The 12,728-nt window shown below is 38.3% G+C and overlaps 1 protein-coding gene across 1 annotated transcript; it reads left to right on the forward strand.

Moving 5' to 3' along the window:
* The first annotated feature begins 3,916 nt into the window (after window positions 1-3,916).
* On the forward strand, window positions 3,917-11,409 carry LOC138765503 (probable G-protein coupled receptor 139). The gene is made up of 2 exons (XM_069942532.1): window positions 3,917-4,016; window positions 10,499-11,409. The coding sequence occupies exons 1-2, from the start codon at window positions 3,917-3,919 to the stop codon at window positions 11,407-11,409; spliced, it is 1,011 nt and encodes a 336-aa protein (XP_069798633.1).
* The last annotated feature ends 1,319 nt before the right edge of the window (window positions 11,410-12,728 follow it).

Below are 12,728 nucleotides of genomic sequence, written 5' to 3' on the forward strand. Positions count from 1 at the left end.
CCTATCCTCACATGCAGGCACTCCAATGCACACAGCGCTGCATCCTTCGAAATCTCCTCTGCCCTCTGTATCCACATCTTTCCTGTGGTTAAGTGATCAGAAGTGAACACAACATTCCAGGTGGATCTAACTGAGGTCTTACATGAATGCAGCATTGCCTCACCGACCCTTTACCTCGATACCATGGGTAGTGGAGGCCAGGACACCATAGCCCTCAGCAGATTTCAACATAAGGACCAAAATCGGCATTCCCGTGGGTCGCCATTAGAGTTACTATGAACATATGGGTCGAAGTGTCTCTTTCCGTTGGGAAGCCTCAGAATGGATACAGCAAACGAATATCATATTTACCGCACCTGAAAATGTGCAGAGCATTTATTTTGGAAAACTCATCCAAATTGGATATGCTGCTTATCTACACAGCCGCCCATTTATTGTGTAGACGTACAAAACTCCACTCTTAAGCTCACTTCTGAACTTTCGCTGAGTCAGAGTTTAGATGCAGGTGTTTGTGCACTTATTGAGCATCTGAAACATCGATCCAGTCTGTTGCAGGATATAAGTCGGCGTTTTCAATTATTTGTCTGCGTACCCACAATTTTGCGTCTGCCAGATCAATTAATATATGACATAGGACATCCAAAGAGATATTAAATTTACTGTCAGAGCGAACAGTAAAATAATTGACTTTCTTCGATTCTCCGTTTCTGAATCTTTCTGATTCTCGCTACTGTTCCGAATCCTCGGTGGACTTTATTTGCCGCTATGATGTGTCGCACTGTAAGCGGATTGAACAACAGAATTAAGCCAATTGGTAACAACGGTGTGAAGATACTATCAAGTAATTAAAATCCTTTCCACGCCGCTGAGGTGAGGTATTCAGGCTTCAACAAGCAGCGCCAAGGAACATTATCAATTATGACGCTCCATGATAAAGTAAAACGGGACACTGTAAACACTGTGACTGGAACCACTGTCGCCGTTCTCTCTGCAGTATCGTTCACGCAGCTTTTGACAAGAAATGGCAATAAAACGATCGAAAGTAAAACCCACCGTTGACCAAACAGAACAGTCTATAGTCACAACCTTCAGTACAAGTGACCGGGCGCAAACAGGCGTTATAAGCAAGAAAACTGCATACATATACACGTAATTAATTTGCTGCAATATATGGATCTTCTTGTTGGGAAATTTATATTCCTTAACAGTAATGGGATTGGATAAAATTCAATTTATACATTTGGTGTTATCAGTAGCACGTAAACCTGTTGCTAGGACCTGGCAAGATGATACTGAGATATATATATATATGTGTGTGTGTGTGTGTGTGTGTGTGTGTGTGTGTGTATGTGTGTGTGTGTATACACACACTTTATATATATAAATATATATATATATATATATATATATATATATATATACAATTAAAATTATTTCCATTTTTTTGCTCCACTTAAGGGAGCTGACTGTAAGGCTGTAAGGGGGTGGGGAGGGACGGGACGGGTATTAATGGAAATAAATTCTTTATTTGATTATTTATACGGTTTGTTTTGTTTCTGTTTCCTTTTAAATAAAGTTTTGTTTTTAAAAATAGACAGATGGATGTATATAAAATAGAGTGTTGCGAGTTAGGAAGGACAGTGCATTTTCTGGAATATTTATTTATAATCAATAATAAATGATAAATGATGCATTCAGTATACAATGCAATATATATTTTATCTCATTGAAACCACCCAACCCCATTTTTATCCATCTAACCCCACCCTACCCACTATTAAACTACCCCAAAAATTAAAAAAAAGGAAATGGAGCAGACCAATTAAACAAATACATTTGGACAACACCACCTCCGTGTGGGGAAATATTTTAACAATTAGAACGCATCCAATTCATGTACGGCACAAAACATTAACAAGAAAGGATAATTATTTCCTACATTGTATGTTATCTTCTCCAGCGGATTATCTGACTTCATTTCCACATGCCAAAGTTGAATATTCAATTTAATATCATTCTTCCATGGAATTTCAAGACATATCCGCTAAAGCCAAAAAAAAAATTCAAATTTGTTTAAATTAATGGAGTTTTAAATTTATACAAACTACCAAAATTTTTTAATTTTATCCCAAAATTTTTAGCCGTCTCACATGGCCAACCTGAATGTAATAAGGTTCCTACTTCCTTATGATATCTATAACATAAAACTGAAGTATCATATTTAAATTTCGTCAACGAGGTTGAATATAATTGATGAATAAAATTATAATGAACCAATCTATACCGCACATTCACAATCTTAGTCATACTATAATTTCATATCAACATCCAATCATCTGTGGAGATGCATATATCTCCATGTAGCTTGGGCATTTTGCAATAAATATTTGAGATGCCAGTACAACGAGAGCCTAAGGTGCAGTGTTCTATGTTCCATGGCGATGCTTGTGTTGGGCATCAGCACGAGGTGCTGCAGATTCCAGGGAATCAGGGGACTAGCAAAGGACACCAGAAAAGGGGGAGAACAACACACGTCAGGGAATGAGAACAGAGTAGATGACCCATTGGGTGGTGACCATGACACTGGACTAATGAAGGGCTCTTCAGCTGCAGAAACGCATATTCAACGGACTTGGTGAGAAGAGATAAGGAACCGACGGAGGCCTTCGCTTGATGGCGACTGCAGTGGAAGTATTCATATTGGACTGCAGGACAGTTGCTCAAAAACTGGGTGAACGGGTATCACGAATCTGAAGTGGAATGCGAGTGAATACCAGTGCGCTGAAGGTGGTGGAAGTAGATCCCCGAGTGAATTTCCAGAAACATTTAACAGGCGCACGAATGTGCAGGGGGACATCAATCACGTGGAGAGATATGGTATTTCTAAATGGATATCATGGTTGGTGTAGACATACTGTAGTGGACCGAATGACCAGTTCCCTGGGCTGTGCCGTTACATCTTCCTCCTATGTGCAGAAAATGTCCTCCTGAGCTGCATGTAACAATCCTGTAGATGCGTGAAAGAGCTGTGGCTATTGTTGGAACAGCTGTTCAGGAAACCCCCCCCCCCCCCGTCACATCGTATGACTTTACCCAGGACCATATCCACTGCAGGTATAACAGAAAAAACTAATATATTTGTCATAGGCAGGTCCACAGGACACACAGATGGTAAAATCTGCCCGTAAACATGAGAGGCTTATTGAAGAAAACAAATCGGCTTCTGATCCGACGCATGAACATGAAGAAAACCGCAAGATAAGTAACTGCCAATCGGACGTTATTTAGTTTAATCTGTCCATTGTATTCGGTGTTGATGTGCGGGCTGAGGTGCATGAAGCCTAATGATCAAACTTTCAAAATAAACGATCGAGCGCTTCTGCTGATGGAGAGGTCAGCGTCCGTCTGCTGAAATGTGATGGAAACCTGCGACCTTGGTTTTTGTGCTGAGACGAATACGTGGAGGTTGGCATTTCCCTTCCACCGACCCCTCATGTCATGATCACTGATTATCATAACATTTTCATGCCGATAATCAAGTCTTTAGATGCTGAAATTGGAAGGAATATCGGGCTGTGTGATGAATATCGTGGGTTGGACGGTAGGTGCAGGATAGTAAGGCGGTGAAACACAAAGGGGCGTCACGGTTTGCTGAACGGTTGGCGCTGAACTCTCCGCCACCGTTTTCTTATTCCCAAACGTTATTTTAAATTGCTGCATCTGCATCGTTTGGCACAAACAAGAATGTTAACGATGTTTATGCGACGCTCATTTCTCTAGAAGTAACATCAATGACTGTTTATTAATGATCCGAGGGCCGTAGTCTCCATGGAAGAGATGAACGCTGTATATCTCGCCGTTCTCAGCTGCATTCTAGCACAGACCTATCTCTTTCAGTTTCCCCATAATCGCGAAGATGTTTCTTCCATTCACTGTCTATCCATTTTCCTCGTTACCTCCAATGTTGCAGACAGTTATGATTTACTACCCGATTGTTGCTGCTTTCGGGGTCCCAGGTAAGTGATTGCCCCTGATTATGAAAGAGTTGACCTTTTCCGTCTGTTATCTGGACAAATCATTGATTTTAGCCGCCGCTGTTCGAAACGTACTTGAACGTCTGTATGACCTAGATGAAGATAATTTGGATAGACTATTTACTGAACAAGAAGTTAAGGAAACATTTAAAAGTTGAGAGAACAATTCGACTCCAGGACAGGATTGATTTCCTGTGGAATTTTATAAAGAATTTAAAGATTTAATAATTCATTTATTAAAACAAGTAATAGAACAAGCGTCGAGTGCATAAGCTTCTCCAGAAAATTTTTCAACTTCAATAATTATAGTCATTTCGAAAAAAGACAGAGCTCCATTAAAATCAACTTCATGTAGACCAATTTAATTGTTGAATGTTGATTATAAAATTATAGCGAAGATATTAGAAAATAGAATAAATAATTGTCTATGTGAATTAATAAATATAGATCAACTGGTTTTGTTAAAAATAGACAAACTTCTGAAAATATAGTAAGATTATTAAATATCGTTTGTGAAGCACAAAAAGAGAAGATATGAGTGTAGCAGTTCTATTAGGTACAGAAAAAAAGCTTTTGATAAATTCGAATAGGATTTTTCTATTTAAAGATTTAAGTAAATTTTATGTTGGATTTAATTTTGTAAATTGGATTAAAGCACTTTACAGAAGTCCTAAAGCTAAATTAATAACTAATGGGCAGATATCTCAATCATTTAATTTGACTAGGTCAAGTAAGCAAGATTATCTTTTATCTCCTGCTTTGTTGGCATTGGCAATAGAAACATTTGCGCAAATTATTTGTATTGATCAACGGCTAAAAGAGTTTGTGGTAAATCAAACTGAACGTAAGATTATTTGCAAATGATGTGTTTGTATATTTGACTCAGACACAACTATCATTAGCTAGACTTTATAAGCAACTGAAAGGTTGTGGAAAAATTTCTGGTTATAAAATAAATTGGGAAGAAAGTGAAGATATGCAGTGATTATTCACTATTCAAATGAGATATTCAATAAACATGGTCGAACGCTGGGATTAAGTATTTAGCAATACATACAGATAACTTGAAATATTTATATAAATTCAATTATATTCCATTAAGAAAGTAAATGAGGATTTGAAAAGATGGATAAGTTTACCTATAACTTTAATTGAAGGGGTTAATTGTATTAAAATAAATATCTTCAGAGTTTTCCAATTTCAATACCACCAAAAATATTATTTCAGGAATTAAGTAAACAAGCAATAAAATTTATTTGGAAAGGTATGAAGGTGAGAATAGTGAAAGAAATAAACATGGGAATATGAACTAGGTGGAATACAATTTCATAATTTTAAGAATTATATATTAAGCAATACAATTAAGTATTCTTCCCTCCACATTTGGAAATAGTAAACTGTCACGGGTGGAAATTAAGTTTGATGAAGTTGGAGAAGGAACAACTGAAGAATGTATTTACAAATGGGAGCCAAGGTTAATGATTGTTGACATTATTTAAATATTTGATTAATATTTGGAATCAAATTAAATTAGAAAATGATTAAAGATCTCTCTCACCAAAAATTCGAATTAGTTAATCCTCTCCTGACTTTGAAAGATAATCGTTTTTTAAACATATGGCATAGTAAAGGAATGTATAAAGTAGGGGATTGCTACGAGAGTACTAGATTGATGTCATTTGATGAACTGAGAATTTGATATGATATTCCACATCATACTCATTTTTTCTGATTTTTCAATTGAGATCATATTTGATAGTAAAAGTAGGACCAAAAATGTCTGTATAGAATTAGAACAATTGGTCACTGACGGAATTGTCAAAAAGTTTATTTCATTAGAATATCTGAAATTACAATTTACGTTATGTTTATTTGGGCCAAAGAACAGATGGGACATGATTTAAATATATAAATAATTTAACAAATTTGGCGACATTTGTGTAAAGCTGCTCAGTCTAATACAATTAACGTTAGATATAGATTACTACAGAATAATGTTTTAAATGAATTATATATTGCGCCTCAAAAATTAAATGGATGGAACTCAGATATATCGGATCAATATTTTAGATGTGGTGAAGATATTGGAATTTTCTTCATTCTACATGGTCTTTTTCAAACGTTAAATCCTTTTAGATTTCTGTGAGCGACTTTTGGCAACAGGTTACAGGTGCTATTATTCAGTTGAATCCGGAGTTATAATGATGGGGATTTTTGAAATACAACTGCTAAATTATATTTGTCAGATTTGCTAAATTAGCTCTGTTGATAGCAATGAAATGCATTGCTGTTAATTTGAACCACCGGCAGGTTTTTTATTTTGAAGAATAGGTCTCGGTGACATTTGCTTTTTGCAACCGACCATTCACATTTTACGAACAAAAAATACACTCAGATCGTTGAATTAATTTAATTCATTTTCCACGTGTTACGTTTAATCTGACCTATAAACGCGATTATGTTCACTTTTATAGTTTTGTTTGATGAACAGATGACCTCTCCCATTCTGCTTCCCTAGGTAACATCTTATAAGAGGTACTTCGTATTTTTATTATAAAATAGACTTTCCACGTTGCTGTGCACGGGCACATCGCCAGAACGTCGTGCCACAGCGTCAGCAGCGCCTTTAATCATGATCTTCTCACTACTTTAGGAGGAAGGGCAGGATATTGTTCATACACATCCTCGCTCCTTTCCAAGTGCTGGACCGCACTCAGTAAAGACACAGCTTATCAGTGTTGCTTCTCAGCGGGACAAATCATTCTTCTCCACGCACATTTCGCTTAACAGCAGCGAGAAGCCGCTCCCCTAAGGATTTCACTCCAACACAGAATCAATTCCATCGAAGTGCGATTGCAGGAAGGCTGCATCCCTCTTGGAAACTGCCCTGATATTGTCCCTCTTTCATAATTCCCTCTCGCCAGATAAAAAGTTAAGTGTGTTCTACTCTCGGCTTTGGTTTTGAATAAGACATTTGTTCATTTTTCCTTCAAATATTCATGATATAATTTCATTTCCTTTCGTTGCTGTTCCTCGAACCGGTGATTTCGCCCTGCAGTTTCATGCATCAGATCCCTCTCACTTTGACATAATATTAACCAAATACGGTTAACAACACGGCTTCATGTTTCCATTTTCCATCCTGATCCATGGGTTTGTTAACTTAAAAAACAATCTTGGTTTAGCTGCCTGAGAGCGTTAACAAATGGAGAACAATACTCCTTAAAATTGCTACCATCCGTATGCAAGTAGTAATAAAGAAAGCTCAGGTTGTCAAAAGCATTCTATACAACCGGGAGCAGGCACAGATATAGTCTTGTTTACAGTACTGGTCGCTGCCTTATACAGTTCAAGCAGAAGGTTTTGAGAGGTGGTGAAAGTGTTCGCCTGAATATTCCTTGGATTAGAATGTATTTAATTCTATAGAAAATTTTATATGGAACATCGGAGGTGAAGGTGCGCCAAGATAAATGTTCATACCTTATATGAGATTTGTGGATGATCAGGGACTTCTAATACCAGTGTCAACGTCAAGGAAGGATATTTAAATCACATGTAGCAGGTCAATCTTTGACAGAGAAAGTGCTGACGGATACATTCATGCGTTATTTTATGTTCAACATCCACGTTCTATATTCTCTGTGTTGTCTCTCTCCGTTACGTGCGGTTGTTACATTCTAGGAATTTGGCCGCATCTCCAATTTACAGCAACTCATGATGTTTAATTTTAATTTTCACGCTTTCTTCCGAGTAAAATCAAATATTCGAAAACAATTCATGCTCTGACATCTCTGCCCTGTATCGATCTCCATGCTGGAGAAGCGAGTAATTATCTGGCACATCTCTCCATGTTGTATCATTATTTCGCCTGCATATCAACATCGGTTCTACCCTACGATTATTTTAGCGTCAGTTCATTGAAGCAAGTGCATGAGAGTGAGATTGCCAAATATTTCAGTATATTCCACTTCACACCACGTATCTTTACTAACTTCATGTGTTTCGTTACCTTGCTGCTGATTTTAAATTGTTTCCTGTTACGAGTCCGGAGGACTTCAAAACCTAGTAGTAATAGAATTTCACCAAGTCAAACAAACTTACACAAGAGTTGCTTTTAATTTACTTTGAACATAAAATCAGGAACAAACTTTAACTTATTACTAATTTAACCCCCTTCTAATTCTTGTATGTAATTTGTATATGTTGAGGAAAATTCTCGTTATTCTGTTCTCATTTCAAATGTTCACTGGTATCAGGTAATTATTATACTGTGCACATAATTTAACATTTATGTTAAATTACCAGGCTCAGGAAGGTTCTAATCGTTAGAGAGATTTGTTGTTTGTTTGACACACACTCAAACTGACTTCCTCCGATAAGTGTCTTGCATCACCATGTGTTTTCCAAATTATAACTTCTTACACCAGGTCACCACAGAATTTCTCTTGTTTCCTTTATTTCTAGAGAAACACGCCATTTCATCTCGTAAAGATCTGTTGTAATTTCAACAGGCTGAACTCAGAACTCACAACCTGTCTTCAAAACGGGATTTCAACAAGCTGCCAGCTAGCCATGTTTCAGCCGTCAAAGACAACTGCAGAACTGAATTTTCTCTCTCTCTCACTCTGTCTTCCTTTCCTTCCCTCCCTCTGTCTCTGTCTCTGTCTCTGTCTCTGTCTCTGTCTCTGTCTCTGTCTCTGTCTCTGTCTCTGTCTCTGTCTCTCTCCCTCTGTGTGTCTCTCTCTCTTTGCAAAAAAAAGATTTCTTTTAGAACAGCAAACTGAAACCAGACAGATTGCTGGCACCGGAATCAGTTTCTGTCAGGGCATCGGTTTCTTTAAAGACAACAGTCTATTTACTTCACAACACCGACTTGTGAAGTCAGTCTGCATAAGCATTCTTCATTGTTTCTGTAAATTCAATGTGAATCTGAAATCTCTGCATATGCATAGCTCTTCCATTTTCAATGAGACGTCTTTTGTGAAATGATCTACACCAAACCCCCACAGTTTATCCCTTTTAAAAACATATTTATATTTAACATAAAACATAATAATTTACAGCGATGTGGGCGATTCAGCAAAACATTTCTGGGGTGGCCTTACATTCATTATGTCTTTTTTTTAAATCAGTGCATGGTATTCTCTCGGATAGAACAATGCATTTTTAACTCACCGAGTATTGCACACGCCAATCATTGTTCCTTCCAATCTTCGAGTGAAGTAATGTATTGAATTAGAAGCTCAGTTTCCGATTCCGTGTGTGGAAACAGATTCCGTCTGTATATTTGACCAAAGAGCACCATGGAACGTTATAACCTAGAAATATGCCCCTCCATCTTTCTCATCTATACTGAAGGTTTGTTCTGCCTAGATTCACTCAAGTGTACCAATTCAGACCCCAGCATACCCTTCCCACCCATGGACCTGTCCAAATAGTTCTAAAATGTTCCTGTTGATGCCGCATTCATTACTTCAGCTGGCAGCTCATTCAAATTCTTGTGTGAAGAAGTTCCTCATTCTTCCAAACGTCTTTGATTCAACCCTACTGCATGTTCTTAGTTGTGTACATCTCTACTCGGTGGAATAAAAGATTATTTGCAATTAATTTTTCAAAACTCTCCTCATTCTTCTACGCCGCAGGTAACATAAATCTAAGCTGTTTAACTTTCCCTCCATGTCAATTCATGAATTCTGGCAAAAACTTCATAAGTATCTGCACACATTCAAACGTATTGATATTTTTCCTTTCGTGAGATAACGGAAACTGAACACAATACGCCAAGTTTAGGGTCACCCATATCCATTAGAAATTTGCCAACTTAGGTAGTCATTATTTACTTTTATGAAGGTTAATTTACTAAAACGTCTTTTCCTGACCCCAACTACCCCTTCTGTCAATTTCAGGAAATTCTGTATCGATATTCCTTGATACCTCTGTTCTATCACACTTTTCAGTGCCCTGCGTTTTACTGTGTACATCTTACCTTGGTTTGTCCTTCCAAAATGCAACATTTCAAGCTTGCCTCCATTAAATTATATCTGTCACTTTCAATCCAATGTTTCCACCTTGTACAGAAAAAGCGTTGCTGACGTGTGGACCAGCTCATAGGGCAGAAAGAGGAAGTTAATAAATAATGAGGAAATAATATCATTAATATGATTGGCAAAGTTAGCAATGTTGCGGATAGTGGAGTGTAAATCAGGGTTCGAACATCGTCAAAGGAAGTGTCGAGGGTGGATGATTTGACGGGGAATTTCGAACATTTAATGCAGTTCTGCCATAATAGAGATCGGATATGAATACTGTGCAAAATGTTGGGTTAATTGTTAATTTTGCCACTGTTATGTTTCCTTTAGTGGCGTCATTGCCGATGCTCAATCCATCACAGTAAGATGTCTGGTAAATGTGTAATAAACGCCTTATTTGATATATAGTGACCATGCATTGTTCTCATGTTACAGCGAACGTGATGACCATTGTGATCCTCTCGCGGTGGAATTGCGGTCTGTCCAGGTGTGTCTCTACCTACCTCGTGGCCATGGCAACCGCGGATCTATTGGTCGTTGTCTTTGACGTAATACTGTATCGTATGAACGAATTATACTTCCCTACAACGTTCCTCTTTATAACCCAGGTGTGCGCTTTCCAGGTTACTCTTATTCACGCCACCACCGATATTTCCGTGTGGTTGACTCTCGCATTTACATGTGACCGATATGTGATGATCTGTTGCCATAAGCTGAGGACGAGGATTTGCTCCTGTAAAACAGCCCGCAATGTGATAGCAATAGTGTTCCCGCTGTTCTTCTGTAAAAACATCCCTTGGTTCTTTTTATTTGAACCCATATTTACAGTGGGTAACACAGATTGGTTCTGTGATTTCGGAAGTCAGGCTTGGACCCATCCTGGATGGATATCATTCACGTGGATTCATCGAGTGTTAACTCCTATACTCCCAATGTTCCTGATATCACTGCTTAATGTTCTGACGGTCGTGCATATTGTTGCAGCCACGAGAGCCCGCAAGGTCCTGAAAGGCAGCAAGAATTATGCGGATCAGGATGATTCCGAGGTGAAGAGTCGAAGGAAGTCCATTGTCTTACTCTTTGCAGTATCAGGAAACTTCATAGTTCTTTGGATGACCTATTTAATATTTTTCCTGTGGATGCAAATTTCACAGCGGTTTATCATTAACACTGTGAATGACCCGATGTTTATCGCGGACCATACCAGTTACATGCTCTTGATTCTGAGTTGCGTCACAAACACTTGCATTTATGCAGTAACTCAGTCTAAATTCAGGAAGGAGCTGATCAACGTGATGAAATATCCGGGAAAAATACTATTCATATGTTTCAAGGGAGGAAAATAAAGTCGGCGTTCCGGATATCGGATTCCATCAGCATTTAAAAACAGAGAGTTCCCTCTCTGCCTTTCTTTGAATCAGGAACACGCCAACTTGTTATCCCATGGAAAGTTGGAAGAAAGAAAGCGCAATGAGTTTGTATTTGTGGGTAAATTTAAATTGGAAAAGATCGAAGTCAAATTAATTATTTCTGTGTCTGATTCGTTGAACATTCTTATAACGGTGGAAAATAATAAGTTATTGAATCAGGTGGTATGGTTTAATTTCTCCACGGATTCAGGGTGATCGAAGTGTCAGCAGCGTAGCTCGAGCCTTTTAATATATTGTGTGCTTCTCCAAGGGAGCAGAAATTGATGGCGGAATTGATGGAAAGTAAACTGTGCGATCTTGTCACACTTCATTTCACAAACGTCTGCATTTTCCTTCGGTCTTGAGTGGACATTTCCTGAACCAGGTAGCATGGCCTCCAACTGGATACTTTGAACGATGCGCCTGTAAATGTGGTTCAAGACAGGAGAATGTTAGGAGGCCAGAGGCCTCTTTCATTAAGGTCACCACAAAGTTTCTTTTTATTTCTCTTATTTCAAGTGAAACAAATGGCAGGCAGTAATTTCCTCTTGTATGGGCCACAAATCGTTGGACCAGGTTGAAATAAGCACTCACAACCCGTGTTCAAAAATTTGATTCTTCCACAAGCTTTCGAGCTTGTACACTTGCAGTCGCAGCTATTGCTGCTGAACGGTAAAAAGTTCAGAACTGAATTCTCATGTCTCTCTCTCTCTCTCTGTCTCTGTCTGATTTTCTGTCTGTCTGTCTGTCTGTCTGTCTGTCTGTCTGTCTGTCTGTCTGTCTGTCTGTCTGTCTGTCTCTCTCTCTCTCTCTCTCTCTCTCTCTCTCTCTCTCAGTTCCACTGATATTAACAGAAGAGTGTAGTTTACCCATCATTGGGAAATCAATGACCAGCTCCTTCATATTGATGTCACTGAGCGACAAGTTAATATTCGCACAAGAAGTTATGCTTATACATGTCTGGCAACTGTGGTGAATGTCTGCCAAGCTGCCTGTATCCCCTCTGCCAATCCGTGTGATACTAATATTGGTTGTGCATTATCTCTACTGTTAAGGACACTCCCCTTGGATATATCTGTATATGCACATATTGTCTTTCATTATTGTACCATGAGTTTCTGCTAATAAAAGTCATGAGTATTATTTGACCACTTCATCTTTGTCGACTTCATCAACTAGCACTTCAATTTTATTAGCAGAAATTGATGCAGCACTCAAGCCAGAGCGGCTGATAATCGGGAAGTCTGCCCCGAGGT

Source organism: Narcine bancroftii, chromosome 5 (genome assembly GCF_036971445.1).
Source record: "Narcine bancroftii isolate sNarBan1 chromosome 5, sNarBan1.hap1, whole genome shotgun sequence".
Taxonomy (NCBI): Eukaryota; Metazoa; Chordata; class Chondrichthyes; order Torpediniformes; family Narcinidae; genus Narcine; species Narcine bancroftii.

Bases quoted from the DNA above. Each gene is read 5' to 3' on its own strand.
- LOC138765503 (XM_069942532.1), top strand. From the start codon at position 3,917: ATGTTTCTTCCATTCACTGTCTATCCATTTTCCTCGTTACCTCCAATG. The intron at 4,017-10,498 runs GTAAGTGATTGC...CTCATGTTACAG, and splicing joins TGCTGCTTTCGGGGTCCCAG to CGAACGTGATGACCATTGTG.